Source organism: Mirounga leonina, unplaced genomic scaffold (genome assembly GCF_011800145.1).
Source record: "Mirounga leonina isolate KUSES-001 unplaced genomic scaffold, KU_Mleo_1.0 Mir_125, whole genome shotgun sequence".
In the NCBI taxonomy this organism is placed as follows: Eukaryota; Metazoa; Chordata; class Mammalia; order Carnivora; family Phocidae; genus Mirounga; species Mirounga leonina.
The window spans coordinates 43,415,991-43,432,022 of NW_023270305.1; the positions used below are offsets into that span (position 1 = coordinate 43,415,991).

Sequence of the window (16,032 nt, forward strand, 5' to 3'; positions counted from 1 at the left end):
CCGATGAAAATTAAGAAGGAGATTTTTAAGTTTTTATTCAAATTCCAGTTAGTGAACATACAGCATAATATTAGTTTCAGGTGAATCACAATACAGTGATTCAATAGGTGAATTCAAATAGATGATGGGGATTAAGGAGCGCACTTGTTTTGGGGCGCCTGGGTGGCTCAGTCAGTTAAGCGACTGCCTTTGGCTCAGGTCATGATCCTGGAGTCCCGGGATCGAGTCCCGCATCGGGCTCCCTGCTCAGCGGGGGAGTCTGCTTCTCCCTCTGACCCTCCCCCCTCTCATGCTCTCTATCTCATTCTCTCTCTCTCAAATAAATAAATAAAATCTTAAAAAAAAAAAATCGGAACACGCTATTTCAAAACAAGCTAAAAGACATTTGAAGACGCCGTGCAAGAGATGAAAGAAGAGGGATGAGGGAGGGAAGGGGAGGTTAATATCTAACGGCTCCACAGTTTCTCTTTGGGGTGATGAAAAAGCTCTGGAGGGCGCCTGAGTTGAGTGGCTCAGTTGGTTGAGCGACTGCCTTCGGCTCAGGTCATGATCCTGGAGTCCCTGGATCGAGTCCTGCATCGGGCTCCCTGCTCAGCGGGGAGTCTGCTTCTCCCTCTGACCCTCCCCCCTCTCATGTACTCCCTCTCTCTCATTCTCTCTCTCTCAAATAAAAATAAATAAAATCTTAAAATAAAAAAAAATGGAGCGCACTGGTTTTGAAGAGCACCGAGTGTTGTATGGAAATGTTGAATCATGAGTGAGATTTTTTTTTTTAAAGATTTTATTTATTTATTTGACAGAGAGAGACAGCGAGAGAGAGAACACCAGCAGGGGGAGGGGGAGAGGGAGAAGGCTTCCCACCGAGCAGGGAGCCCGAGGTGGGGCTCGATCCCAGGACCCTGGGATCATGACCTGAGCCGAAGGCAGTCGCTTAACCGACTGAGCCACCCAGGCACCCTGAGTGAGATTTTTTAAAGAAAGGGTATGGGAGGGAGGAATCGTAAATTTTTAAAAGGACTCCACAGTCTGATTTTTCTGCAGGTATCATTAAGATCTCATCAAACTTTAATAAACCTAAAGGAAAAATCATAGATAATTTTGGATGTGGCTTATACCAGAAGGATGACATGACACTCTAATAGCAGATCCAAATTTAAAGAGGCCTTGGCAACATCAAATAATTGGCAGAGGAAGATACATAGACAGGGTTAGAAATAAAATGTTTACAGTGTGTATGCATGGCTTTTAATCAGTCCCCATTCAATCAACGTTTTCAATTAGCCAACCAACTACCTGTCTGATTGCATTGGATAAGAGGACTTCAATTATAGTAAATTATAATACCATGACCAATTGACCAATTTGGATTTACCCCAGGAATGCAAGACAATTGTACATTGTATAAATAGAACAATAGAAAACAAAATAATCATCTTGAGAAACGCCAAATGGCAGTAGATAAAATTAAATTCCTATACCTTATTTTTAAGCTACTAATAAACTAATAATAAAGGACACAACCTTGACAAAATCAAGAATATCTATCTGAAACTACCAATAATTATCACAATTAATGGGAAAATGGTAGAAGCTTTTCATTAGAATCAGTAACTAAACATGTTTGCTCACTAGCAGCTCAATTATCAAATGTTATTCTGGAAAAAGGAATAAGGTATAATTATTAGAAAGATAGTGACATATATATTACTGTTTGAAGGAAACCATCTTACCTACCTGGAAAACCCAACAGAATCAATGAACAATTCTCAGAACTAATAAAGGAGCTTACTAAAGAGTCTGTTTCAAAGTAAATATACAAAATATTGTTTCCCTATATTCTAACAATAAACAATTAGACCAAATCACTAAAAAAAAAAAAAGATATTCCATGTAGATAGCAACAAAGGCTATAAAATGCCTAGGACTAAACATTAAATGGGCTGGACCTATTTAAGGTAAACAAAAATAACTCCTCTAAGAAACAAAATAAAAGACACTAGTGGAAATTAGTATCATTAATGTCCAATGATAGGGGAGTAGTTAAAACTTTATGGATGTTCATATAATGGAATGACATGCAACCATGTTTTTAAAGACTATAAAGATATGGAAAAACATCCACAATATACATTTAAATAAAGGAAAATACAGATTATAAAAAAGTACAATATGATTCCAATTTTGCTTTTAAACAAAAGGATGCACACATGCATAAAACATATCTAAAAATGTAAAGCACATCAAAATCTTAACAGTGTTTATCTCCAACTGGTAGGAATACAGGTGGTTTTCACTTTCCGCTTTACCCTGTGTTGTGTTTTCTATATTTTCTACAATGGGTAAATCAGAAAAAATTAAAAATATACATTGCCTCTTCCTAGAAACCCATAAGACAGCAATGCCTCCCCCTGCACCATGAACAGAATGTAACTATTGGCAGGTGCTATCTCTTAGGGCTCCCCCAGCAGCTCAAGGGCTCTCAGCGTGGGACTTCACGAGGACGTGGTGAAGGCTAAACACCAAGTCATCTTCCCTGAGGGGCCCACTAAAGATAACACCAAGAAAATCAGCCCAGTTGCAGCCTGTGGGCCCCGGCAAACCTCTCAGAATCTGCTCAAGACTACCAAGGTTCCTCAGTCAACACACTTTTCATGCCTCTGGGAGGGACAGAGAAAATCAACCTGCCATTGCCCACAGAAGCTTCTTGGGTCCCACGTCCCAGCGGTCCAGATCTAATCTAGAGACTTCCCTGTTTCCACTGGCCCATGCAACCCCACCAACCCTCTGGTCCTCATGCTGGTAAACAGGATTAAGGTAAATCCCAGGATTAGGTAAAACCCGCAAGATGCACTAAGAGGTAACTCAGTGTTGTCTATTTCTGAGAATCTTCCCCTAGCTGGCTCCCCACCCCTCCTCCAAGACACAGGACAGGTCACTGTTTTCTGCTGGATCTCAGGAAATACAGTTGATCCCAAACAACATGGGTTTGAGCAGCATGGGTCCACTAAGACACAGATTTTTCCAATAAATACAATAGTGTTGTAAATGTATTTTCTCTTCCTGATCATTTTCCTAACAGCATTTTCTTTTCTCTAGCTTATTTTATTGTAAGAATACAGTATGTAATACACAAAACATACAAAATATGTGTTTATTGACTATTTATGTTATCAGTAAGGCTTCCTGTCAACAGTAGGCTATTAGTAGTCAAGGTTTTAAGGAGTCATAAGTTATCTGTGAATTTACTATCGTGCGGGGGCTGGTGCCCCTAACCCCCATGTTCTAGGGTCAAATGTACTTCCTTTCTTCCCCTCCCACTCCCCTTCCTCCGTTCCCTTCCTTAACTCCCTACCCCCACCCCCAACCCCCCAGGGAAATCAAAGAGCCCACAAATAGGTAAACAATACATACATGAAGACTGGATGGAGAAGATGCCATGTTAGTGGGGGCAGGGCCCAACAGACCGTCTGCAAGCTACAAATTAAACACGCTGGTTAGCAACAGGACTAGAGAAACCACTTTAGGGAAGACTGGACAGCCCCGAGGAAGGAGAGCTCCAACCAGGGAGGCTGTAGAAGCTGTGGGAGGAACATGTGTTTTGGAGTTAGGTAAGACTGGTCTAAATCCTGGCCCCACTGCTTTATCAGCTGGCTGTGTGACCTTGGTCAAGCCCCCTGACCTCTCGGAGTCAGCATCCCCATCCAGGGAACAGGTACAAAGCCCGGTTCCCAGGGCAACAGTGAGTGTGGAGGAGATGAAGGCCATGCACAGCTAGCACGGCTGAGGCACGTGCAAGGGGCTCAGCCAGTGCTCCCTCTCGCCCGCTTTCTCACTGCCCTTGGCACCATTCACTCAATGCCATTCTCACATGCCCTCCCTACTCAGACCTCCCTGTCTCAGATGTACTCCAAGCTCCCCATCGTCCCTGGTGGTTTCTTCTAACAGCTGGGCCACACCAACCCCTGCTTGGGCACGGTTCCGAAGTCTGGTTTCTGAGCCTTTTCTCTTCAAAGACAAGAACCAGGGCATCCTACGGCTTCCCCCAAGCCTGTAAAAGGGGGGACTCTGAGAGTGCTATAGCCCAACACGCCTTTGCTATCCTAGAGAAAACTTCCTGCATCCTTCTCTGGCATCAGATCCTTGCCTGCCGTCTTCTGGTCCTGTGACTCAGTACTTTATAGGGTGAATCCCTGGGCTGCAGGGTCCAGAGAGCCTCAGGAGTCAGGACTGGAGACAGGTGACTTTTTCAGAGACCACTATAATGGTCCCAGAGAAGGTGACAGCGTTCTGGGTGGATGAGTACCTGTCTAGGCAGACAAAGCCAGGAGATGCATTCCAGGCAGAGGAGATAACAAGTGCAAAGGAGTAGAGGAATAAACTATGGCACAGCCGAGAAAGCAAATGGCTCGGGAAGGCAGGCACTGGGCAGCAAGCAAATAAGGCTGGAGGGCTGAGGACACTTGCCAGGACACAGACTCCCAGGGTTAGACCCTGTCTGCCTTTGAACCCCGAGCAGGGGGCTCTGAAAGACTCCACAGGTGGCTGTCCTCTCCTTGACAGGAAGAACCTGGGAGACACACTCACCCGGGGGTCAGAAAGGGCTCAGGAAGGGCAGGAGGCAGTCTGCTGGGACCCAGAGGGGAGTCTTGGAACCCACAGACCCATCCCTGCCCTGTGAAGGGGGAGTCACTGAGGAGATCCCAACCTCCCCCAGACCAGCCTTACGGCTGCTCAGAGCCAGAAGCACAGGCAGTGGCCAGTGGGCAGCAGGCCAGGCCACTGGATGGTGCCGGGGGGGCTGTGGTGTGACCCCTGGCAGAGACTGGATGAACTCCACACAACCCCCTGCGCCGGCCGCCTCTGCCCCTCCCGCTCCCATCCTGAACCTCACAGAAGCCTTCTTGTTATTTTGAATACAGTTTGTTTTTAGAAAGGTGAGAGGGAAACCGGCAGTTCACCAGAGCAAAAGGGAGAAAAAACAAAGCTAAACACAGCGCTCCAAAGATCTGGTCCGGCTTCCGAAATTACACGTTCCCCTTTGGGACTCAGGCATAATTTGCTGCTCCAGTTCTGGGAGCACGTTGCCACCTTCACAGCATCCCAGAGACTAGAAGTGGGGCAGCGAGCTCCAAATGAGCCCCAGCCGGGGAGCCGGGGGGGCGGCCAGCCTCAGCACCCCACCCCACAGTGTAGGGAGCAGGCTTCACGCCCCCTGATGTCTTCTCCATGCCAGCCTGCATGTCCCCCAGTACCTGCCTACCTCATACACATGCACACATGCACACACACATACACACGCGCATGCACACCCCCTCACACACGCAGTCCCACTGCTAAGCCCATGCTCCCACTCCTTTGCCCACCAGGAAAACCCTCCTCTCCCCTCTGCTGTTCTGACCCCACCAGCCTTTGAGGCCGGCCAGCCACCCCCCCGAAGCCTTCCTGATCACTTAGCCCATTCTGACCCACATGGGCCAACAGGGTCCATGATCTTTGTCCCTGGCTGATAAAGCATCTCATGTAAGATCAGCAACACACCTCTCATCTCTCCCAACCAGGGTGAAAATTTCCAGGTGTTCTCCTCTTTATCTCTCTTCACCATGCATATGGTCCCCAGCCCCAGCCCCAGAAATTCTCCTTCTCTGGAGACTTACAGGGGAGCCCCCCCCCACTACCCAGGGTGGGCTCGCAGAATGATAGGCAAGAGTCACTCGTGACCGGGTGACTCCAGGGGCATCTCAGTGCCTGCACAGTGGGAGACGGGCGGGGTGGGCAGAGGCACTGCCTCTACTCTGAGCTTCTGGACCCTCAGTAGGAGATGAGGGGGAGTATGCTCTGTGTGTGTCCTGCACACTCTTTCTCTCCACCGCTTCATAATCAGAACATGAAGAACCAGCTCAATGAAGACGCAGATTAGTAAACAGAGACCCCAACTGTATTTTAAAGAGAGAAATGGAGTCTGATTAGGGGTCAGAGACAGAAAGAGAAGCCCAGGAGGGGGGTGGAGGAAAAGATGGAGAAGGATATGTTGGCAGCCGTTCATTCCGACTGTGTCCTTGGTTGGAGGTGATGCCTATTTGTCATAATTATCCTACATCTTCCAAATTTTATATAATTAACATGTATTTAGAGCCAGAGAAAAATTAATATATCCTTTTTTAAAGCAGAGCATTAAATGGAATGAAATAAGCTCTGTGCCCCCTCTTTGAGGACATACCCAGGCCTGCCCTCAGAATGTTAAAAGTCAAGGCCATGATTCCTACAACACCACCTACTGAGTCTAGACACACCCTTGGGAGCTTGCCCACACACCTGCCCCCCAGCTCCCCCACCTCTCACACACACTCTGTACATGCATACACACCACCCCCAGGCTACGGGTCTAAAATCTACACAAAGGAGAGCCGCACAGACCAAGAATAAACTGTGGAGTTAATTCATGTCAGCCTATCTCCTCTAGGCCCTGATCACCAGAAAAGAGTTCAAGAAGCCAGGCACCCACCCCCATGGGGTCTCCTCACCCCAACATGGCTGCCTACCTAGAAGCTCAACAAGACCGAGTGGACAGATCTGCTTATACATGCATTTTGGACCATCTCTAGAATTGGCTGCTCCTGAGAGAAACCAAACATTTCTAGAAACCTGAAAAACTCTCTGCCGTGTCAGCCCAATGACAACATCGGCAAAGAGTCTGAGATGACATTTCTAATGTGTGGCAGACTCCTCCCAGGAACTGAGCCAGTGATGGTAAGGAGGTTCATCAGCAGAGAGGAAGTACCACTGAGGAAGGAGACAGGAGGGACTAAGACCAAAGCCAGATCTGGCAAGAGCCTGTTTGAGGCTAGGGAGGAGTCCTCAGCTGGGTCTGCAGCCAGGACCTAGTGAGCTCAGCAGGGGGGACCACATCACCATGAGCATGAAACAGGCTGCTGAGAAACACGGGGTGGACAAACAGGAGGCAGGCAAAATCCAGATTCTGCTAGACTTCCCGTCCCTCCAGTCCCCAGAGGGCAGGGACTTCTACTTTAACTGGGGGAGGGGAGAAGGGCTATGAGCCCAGCCAGAATTATCTGGCAAACCATTTGGAACTGGTGCCCATTGCCTCCGGGATCTGCCTCAGAATGCCTGGTCCTCCCAAGTGCCGAGTGGTGTGCAGGAGAGACGGAGGGAGCAAAAGATTTCCTGACCAACCAAATATGATCGCTGGATCTCAGAGGAAAACACAATACAAAATTGGTTTTCCCCAAGTCCCCCATCAGACACCATCAGGCCAGGGCTTCCCGGAGACCGGCCCAGGGCTCCCTCCTGGCCTCGGGGTTCCTTGGGAGAAGGGCTCTGCCTCCTCAATCAGACAGGGAGCTCCATGAGGGCAGGGTCCAAGCCTCCTCCACCAGAGCAGGCAGATCTCACTTCCTCCTTCTCCTGGCCCACCTCTGAGGCCCTGTGAGCCCAGCCCCTCCACATGTGGCCACACCGCCAGGAGCCCAGATCCCAGCTCCTCACCCTCTGGCTGGCCAGCAGCTCTAGCCAGAGTGGCCATGTGCTCCCACAAAGAGCTCAGAGCCCAGCCCCGGTTCACTCATGTCAGTGCCGGGAGGGTGTCCAGGCCGGGCCTCCTCACCGTCCGCCCCTGGGTGGGCTTGTAGCCGGCAGGATTCAAAATAGTCTCCCCCCCCCCCCATCTGAGTCTGTAGACAGTTTGAGGGCGGCACACACAGAGAACGGAAATCCTGCTGGGCAAGCCCTGCACTTCCCTGCACAGACTCAGATAGCCCACTGAGGGGGTGGGAAACAGGAGCCAGGACTGGGCAGACTGGAGCTTGGGGCTAATTATCTGCCTAATTCAGTTACAAACAGCCACCAGGCCAGAAGGCACTAGTATTGAACATGGCTGAAGCCTGGGTAGGACCATCCAGAATTTCCACTTGGATTTTCCCAGTCTAGAGAAGCTCCTTCTTAGACCCATACAGAGAGTAGTAGGCAGGTCATCCATCCATCCATCCATCCATCATCCATCCATCTGTCCACCCACCCACACATCCACCCATCCAGATAGACTTCACTGAACACCTCCTTTAAACCAGTCCTGTGCTGGGCGTTGAAGACACAGAAGGAGTGCACCCAGTGACTGTCCTGAGCCTGGTCTGGGGAAGGTGGCTGACATTTGCAGAGACATTCAGGACCTAAAGCAAGGGCAGTGACCAAGATATAGACAGGGCTTGCAGGAGAAGGGAGGGAGCCAGGGACGAATCCCGGGAGGAGGTGACCACAGCTAAGTTGAGTCTTAAAGAATGACCAGGAATAGACCAGAAGGTGTCCCCAGCAGAAAGGATGGTGGACAGAACCCCAGAGAGTCACGGAGGTGGGAGAGATGGAGAGCGTGGGGCTTCTGAGGACTCTTAGCATCAGAGAAACTACAGAGCAAGCCTCTTGTCTCAGCAGCAGCTAGGCCCACACCAGAGATGTTCCCTTGGAAGTGGCACAAAGGTGAAAGATGCACAAGCAAAAAAAACCAGAAATCAGTCTTAAATGTTAGAAGGAAGCCCTGTAAACACATCTCCAGGACAGCTTTGAGGATCCTGAGCCCGACTTAGCACCCCAGTGCGTTCTCTTGCTCCTGAGGCCGATATTTGTTTGGTGGTTTAAAGAAAACAGAACCTCCTGAAGTGGGACACCATCCCTGGGTCAATAAAGAGACCAAGAGCCTAAGGACACACGCATGGTCTACACTGGCTGGAGGCTCTGCCTCTGGGCAGCAGGGAAGGTCTGGGAGCCCCAGGTGCCAGGGGTGTGACCAGTGACCAGCATCATGCAAAGCCAAGAGGAGGGTGACAACTTAGAAGAGATAGCAGGTCAAGTCTGGTGCTCACTGTGAGGCCATCTCCACCGAGGGAAGGACTGGGTGATCTTGGCCCTACAGGAACTAGAGCAGCCCAGGACCCAAGGCGCGGAGAGTGCTCCCTGCTCACTAAGAGATGTCACAGACCCCCTGCCATGCTGTTCGGCATTGGAGTCTGGGTCAGCAGCTGGCCCTCGGTTGCCAAGTACATAGCAAAGGGATGCCTCTTACCTGTCTGCAGGGTTGGATTCCCTTGGAATAAGATCCCCCTCCTGCCCCTCACCCTTTCTTTTCCTGGAGGCGGAGGGAATGGGGCAAGAGGGACTATTGGCTTGGACACAGATCTCTCCTTTTCAGCTGCTTCCAAGGTGCCCCCACACATGAGCCTATAGATGAATCTACCCCTAAGCAGGGTTCTGGCTGGGGTAAGGCAACGGGACTAGAGCACCCCCAAGACTGCCTGCTCACTCTCTCCCCTGTCTTCCTTCTCTCTCATTTGCGGCCCCCACCATGATTTCCTGAGTAATTGTCAGGGGGAGCCTTCAACACGGCCCCCTAAGCAGAGGGCCCATTTTTTTTTCCACATGCTTTGGGGAAAATGATTGGGTCTTGCCCAGGCACCACACACAGCCTTCCCCCAACCCCTCCACTCCACTCCTGACCAGACTGAAAGTTCCCATCTGGGTCCCTCCACCTATACGGTATCCAGCCCCCAGGGTACGAGGGAGATGTCTTATAGAGGCCCTGTGGTAAGGAAGGGAAGGGAGGAGGAGTGGGAGAGATGAGGAAGGGGGAGGGGCAGCCAAGGCCAGCAGAGCCCGAGTCTCTTTTGGGGACCCAGTGCTCGTCTTACCTGCACAGGGATGAGGGGTTCCTTGTCATCAATGTCAATGAGCACATCTTCCCCAGGACTGAGTAAACTCACATCATCTGTAGGGAAGAGCGGAATCCAGGCCCGAGAGGGGCTCCCTCAGGGGCCCTCGCCCCTCTCCAGCCACAAGACTCAGCAGGGATACTGAGACAAGAGGCCCTCAGCCTCCTACACTTCTCAATCTGTGTCCTTCTCTTCCCACCTAGTTCTTCCCTCTCCCGCCTCTGTCTCTCCCATCTTTTTCTCACATTCTCTATCTCCCCAGTTCTCTCTCTCCCTCCTCATCCCATGGAATCCCTGCCTTTCTCTCTCCCTCAAGTCTTCCCCCACATCCTCCCACAGCAGCCCTGGCCTCTCAGTAGCCCCAAGCGAGGTGATGCCCTGAGGAAGGCAAGATTCCCACCCTCCTGGTCCTGGTCAGTTGAGCAGAAACCACTTCTCGCTCAGGTTCTGGTAAGAGGAGGGCTTCCGGGCACATCTCACCTGGGAAGCCCCACCTGCCTCAGCCCCTCTGCCCTGGCCCTCTCCCTCAACAGCCCCACCCCCTACCTGGGCCGCCCTGTGGGGACGGACTCTCCTCGGAGTACAGGTCACACATGAATCTCTCCAGGGAGCGGATGGTACACTGGCCCACCATAGGCCGACGGCCAAACTGGCGGTTATCAATGACCTTGATCACGATGGGGGGACAGTAGAGGTCCTCCCTGGGCAGCATCTGGGCAGAGTGGGAGGGAAGCTCTGGGCGGTGGCCTGAACCCATCTCTGGGAGGCTTCAGGGTGGGGGGGGGGTGCTCTCCTTCACAGAACAAGTTCAAGAAGCGAAGAGTGACAATAAACCTGCACATAACCCTCCAGAGCCATAAATCCAAAGTGGTGGTTGGCTGAACCCAGGCACTGGCCAGGGGAGGAGAAGACACACACCTTTTCAGTCTGCCTCTTGAATGCTGTATGCAGAGGCTGACTTTTCCCCCACAGCTTTACCTTCCAAACATATCCAGCTCAGCCTGAAGCTAAAACAAGTCTACTTTCCCTGAACCCTCACTGGCTGGGGAGGGGAAGAAGGGAGAAGTTGGCCCAGGTCTCAACATTTCTTGCAGACAGTCCCCCCCAAGTGGATACTCAAGAGTTGGCTTACAGACCCAGATTCTTCTCCTCCCAACCCCAGCCCCAAAAGCACTTTGAACACAACTTGAAATAATTTATATGCTCTCCTTCGGTGGCGGCTTTGGCTCAGCCAAGAGGAGGCTCCTGTTGACAGCCACTGGGCCTGGAATTTCTATAGTGCTTTCATCTTGCAAACCATTTTCCTTTCCTCAGACTTGCCTTACTCCGGCCACTAGGCCCAGGCAGCCCAGGGAGCTGCAGAGGGCTGGGGGCCTGTGGGCCTTGGGGGTGAGCCCACAGCGAGGCTGGAGGAGGATCCAGTCAGGGAAGGTTTGGAGGAACTGCAGAAGGTCAGAGCCCTGGTGGGCCCCTGGGGAGAGCTCCAGGGGGCTGAGAACTGCCCTGGTAGGGAAGGGTGGGTCCTTGGGACTTCTGTGCACTCGGTATCTGGGTAGGAAGGAGCAAGCTGACCCCATTTGTGCTACTCACAGGCTTCCACTCTTCCAGCGAGGAGAGGGTGAGCACTGCTTCCCCACTTTCACAGACAAATGAGGTGGGAAAGATGCCGTGACCTAGCCAGGATCCCACAGGAAGCTGCCTGGAGCCCTGAGGACATTCTAGGCACCAGGAGCCTGGAAGGGGACAGCAGGGAGGTCAGGCTTACCACTTCCATGAAGAGGGTGCAGATGTCAAAGTTGGGGTTCTTCCGGAGGTTCTTGATGACACAGGACTGCACTGTCTGGCCCCCGCACTCCACCACGAGGCTGGGGGAGGAGATGCTGGCCAGCTGGTAACTCTTCATGTTCCGCAGGCCCCACGCCAGGATCTAGGGACACAGAGTGAGGCAAGCGGCTGGGAAAGCCCCAGGCCCCAGGAAAAGCCAGGGCCAGGAACGGGAAGGGCCAGGCCGCCTCCCTACCACCCCCCACCCCACCCCAGAGCCAGGCTCACCTCTATGGCAGTACGCTGGAGAACCGGCTTGATGTTCTGGGGAACCATGTAGACGTTGGCCTCCCTCTGAGGCGGTGGGTAGGGCAGGTCTGTGTCCTCCGACTGCAGGGGCATGACAGGCAGGACAGAGACAACGGTGGCAGGAAGACCAAGGCAGAGAGATGAAAAAAGGGCAAGACAGTTGGGGCAGAAAGAAGGACATGTGTGGAGAGAAGGAAACAGAGAGGCAAAGGCACAGGAGTGGGCAGGCAGGCAGGCAAAAATGAGAAAATGAAGTCAGTTTCTGCCAGGCACCATCTTGTCCGGCATCACCATCCGAGCACCTTGGCCTGGGACTCAGGTCACCTTGTTTCACATGAACCCCTCTTCCAAATACAGGCTCTGAGGCACCAGTGAGCTGCTCAGGGTCTCCCCGTCCCCCTCCCCACACAGACACATACACACACTGCCCACTTGCATCCTAGCACGCCCACTCCAGCCCCGCTTGGTCCCAGAGAAGACCTCATACCCTCCCCCTAGCCTGGTTCTCCTGCCTCCAGGCTCAGACCCTCCTGACCTACCATCCACTCTGGTGCCCCATCTCCATCCCCCACACCACGCCCAGGCACCTGCCAGCCCCAAACCCTCACCTCTCACATCTGTCCACCATGAAGACAGAACACCTGCTGTTAGCCAGAAAGAAAATGTACAAATAGGAGAAGAGGATGTAAGTGCCCATCGTCCGTAGGCACTAAAGGGAGCCACTGGGGAGGTTCCTTCACCACCACACACCGAAGATGAGAGCAGCGTGTATCAATTCTGCCTACTGAGGGTCTGCCAGAAAGACCAGGGCAAGAACCCCCAACGATCACAAGGAAACACGCAGGGAAGCAGCTGGGGCAAGGCAGGCAGGTGCCGCTGTGGCTTGAGCAACTACCAAGTCTCACAGTGGTTAGGAGCCCAGGCTCTACTCCGCCAGCTGCTGAGTTAGATACGTTATTTCATCTCCCGGTGGCTCAGTTTTTTCACGTATAAAATGGTTATTCAAAGTTGCCAAGCTCTCAAGATTAGTGTGAGGCTGGAAGAAGTTGATACTAACACTCAGAAGAATGCCTGGTTCACGTGAAACCACAACAGCTCTACTAGCCCATGTGGCACCTTTGTGGCAATTAAAGAAAGACGTCCCTTCCTGAAGACTCTTTACTTCCACGTCAGAAAATCGTCATATTTTACTAGTTTATTAGAACAAGACACTTTACTGCCACCTACTGGAAAATTGTTATAATAAAAACAAATATATGATGTCTGCGCTGGTAATTGCCTCCCCTTAGACACAGAGCCCTTGTGCAGTGCACAACCCACACGTCCATACAAGCAGGCCCTGACACTCGGGAAATGTTGACTGTAAATAAAAGGGCTATGCTGGATACTTTACAGAGCTTGCCTTGTGTAATCTCATTTAATAAACACTGGAACATTTAATAATCCACTGGAATCAGTGGATTAATTCTCCAAGTGATTTGCTTTGGGCTCCTTCTCAAAGGATGGTGCATCCATGTACAAATGCTCTGACGTAGATGGCGGGAGCAGCTGGAGCACTGACACACATTGGCTTCCTCCTGCCTCCACGAATCACTTCACAACCAACCCCAGCTGTCACTCCTGCCCAGCGACACACTGATGACACTACACTTGCCTGACCTGCAGCGGTAAAAAGCTCATTTCTAGAATCAGACAGACCTCAGTTCTAGTTCCAGCCCTGCTGCTTTCTAGCTGTTTGACCTTGGGCAAATTATTCAACGTCTGTGACTCATTACCCTCATATGAAGATCCAGGATAACAATACCCTCACGAGCCCGCTCCAACAGTCAGTGAGAGAACAAACAGAAAGTGTCTGGCACCCAGGAGCTGCTTTAGGAAACTGTAGTGATGGCCGGGATGACCTGATTGTTGTCGGTCCCACTGCTTTTACCATTCGCGTTGTCGTTCTCCCAGAGTGACTTGAGGGGTACCCAGCCACCAGAAGCATCTCTCAGAACAACACTGGCTTTGTAATTAACTATCCCCATGTCCCGCGGGCACAAAGCAAAGGAATTCCTAATCTACCTCCACACCTTCAATGCAGGTGATGTGGGATAGGAAGCAGCTACATTTTCAGACTGGCTGGGAGACAGGTGCTGTCAGGAGGAGGGGCCATGTGCTGAGCTGCCCTAGGGCACAACTCCAGGGGGCGCTGTGTACATCACAGTTCCCATAAGCAGTGGCCTAGAGGGTGGAGACAGGGCTCTTTAAAAGAAGGGTTTTGCCTGAAGTTCATGGTCTGTTTGTGGCCTGCTTAAGGCTGATGCCCAGCCCAATGTGGGGGGGTGGGGCAGGGCCAAACATCCAGGACCAAAAGGAGCACAAAGAAGGGATCAGAGAGGCAGAAAGATCAAACCTTTCTCACATGCTTATACCGTTCTTCTGAACCACCAGGAAAACTCATTACTATAGCTCCCCCACCCAGAACATTTCTCTCCAGGCCCCCAAACTCTGGGCGGTGTCCCTCTGATTCCTGTTTCTCCCTCATTTCCACGTTCCGTCTTTCCTCCCAGCTCTGTTGAGCTCCATGGTGATGACGTTCCTCTCTACAGGCTGAGGACCAGGCTCCCCATTTTCAGAAACCTGTTTATGAGGAGGACAGAAACAAGAACCTCGAGAAGGCTAGGCTCCAGTACCGTTTGGAGGAGGCCCTGGAGGAATAAGGCAGGTGCACACAGCTGTGGAACGCCAGGCCCAGCGGAAGCAGGAGGAAGAAACAAGCAGAGACAGTGGTTAGAGGTATGTCCGCCGGCAGCTTCCTTGGCACGGCGTGAGGCCACCATTCTCCATCCCAAAGCCATCTCTGTCCACCTCACTGTCCCCAGGGGTCCAGGCACACCTTTGCTCCCTGCTATTTGTCACCAGGATCCCTGCCTCTGCAGCCCACCCCCACCCCCCCCACCTGGCCCGTGGGCTGCCACCACAGTCCTCTGCCCCCCTCCCCACTGTGCACACCGCACTGCCCATCCAGCCCCGCGGAGTTATCGCTGCCTCTCTTGTTCCCCAACGCTGTCCCGTCCCGTCCTCCCCAATTCTTCACACTATCTGCTGGATCATTTCCTTCCCTATTTAAAGATGGTCTCTTGGATCCATCCCTGCCCTGCTCTCCCTGTCTTCCAGCAGTCTCCCTCCCCCTTCCCTCTCTCCCTAAAAAGGTCTGCCTCTATCCACTACCTCTCTTTCACTTCCGCGAGGCCCTCTGCCCAATGCACTCAGCTCTGCCCCCAGCACCCCTGCCCTGAAAACTCTGTCCAAAGTCAACAACTTGCTTGTAGCTCAGCCCAAAGGCCACTGGCAGGCTCGCATCTCTCCCACTCCCTCAGCAGCCTCCTGCCAACTAACCTCAGCCTCCTTCCTAAAACCATCCCTCTGGTTCCTCTCCACTGCCCTTTCCCCCTCTCCACCCTCTGCTGGCTGAGTCTCCTCCTCTGCCCAGCCCTCTCCTGGGATTTCTGCCTCCAGGCATCTGCCCTAAGCCCCAGACCCACATTGCCAACCTCTTACTGCTCAGTTCACCCATGTGCCCTACTGGCCTCTAACACTGAACTGGTCCCAAACTGGATTCTCTAAGTTTCCCCTCAAAACCTGCTCTCTCCCAATGTCATCTCAGAAACCAGCCCCATCATCTACCTTGACGATCAAGCTAAAAAGCCCCATGCCACACTTGGCTCTCCTCCCCCTCATCACCGTGTCTGATGGACCACCTGGCCTTCATGATTCTGTCTCCTAAACTTCTCGCATGCCCATCCACCTGTCTCCTTCCCTCGGTTCGCGCTCTCACCCTCTCTCACCTGGATTCACCAGCATCCCCCTAAGTGTTCTCCTTGCATGTGGTTTTGCAAATCCCTTCCCAAGAGCCAATGCATGCTGTATTCTGCAGCCAAGGGGGAACCTTCTAGAATGTCATTCTGTTTAAAACCCATCAAACATTCCCCAGCCACTCAGGATGAAGTCCAAACTCCTTAACATGGCCTCCAAGGCCCCTCATCTTCCAGTTCCTTCCCTTGGGGAAAGGAAAGGGGGATGGGAGACCACTGGGTTTATTTTCCCTCAGCGTCCCCAGGTCCTCCCTTGCTCGCCCTCCCCACCCACCCTGAGTGCAGGGCAGACGCAGGGCTGCTCCATTGATGGGTCCTACATCCCAGATAAGTGATGAGCCACCTCCCCGCACACGCTGAACACTGGCCCTTCTGAACACTAGCAGGTT

At 52.0% G+C, this 16,032-nt stretch overlaps 1 protein-coding gene across 14 annotated transcripts in view; it reads right to left on the reverse strand.

Moving 5' to 3' along the window:
• DYSF (dysferlin) overlaps positions 1-16,032 on the reverse strand; it is a 205,145-nt gene that overhangs the window by 54,657 nt on the left and 134,456 nt on the right. For 8 of the 14 annotated variants that reach the window (XM_035001321.1, XM_035001332.1, XM_035001330.1 and 5 more), the window contains 4 exons: positions 11,766-11,867; positions 11,479-11,640; positions 10,260-10,425; positions 9,693-9,769 (listed from right to left, as the gene is read on the reverse strand). In XM_035001321.1, the coding sequence (XP_034857212.1) occupies positions 9,693-9,769; positions 10,260-10,425; positions 11,479-11,640; positions 11,766-11,867 (507 nt within the window). Of the gene's footprint in view, positions 1-3,411; positions 3,475-9,692; positions 9,770-10,259; positions 10,426-11,478; positions 11,641-11,765; positions 11,868-16,032 lie in introns of all 14 variants that reach the window. The other 6 variants (XM_035001323.1, XM_035001319.1, XM_035001328.1 and 3 more) reach the window with 1 other exon arrangement.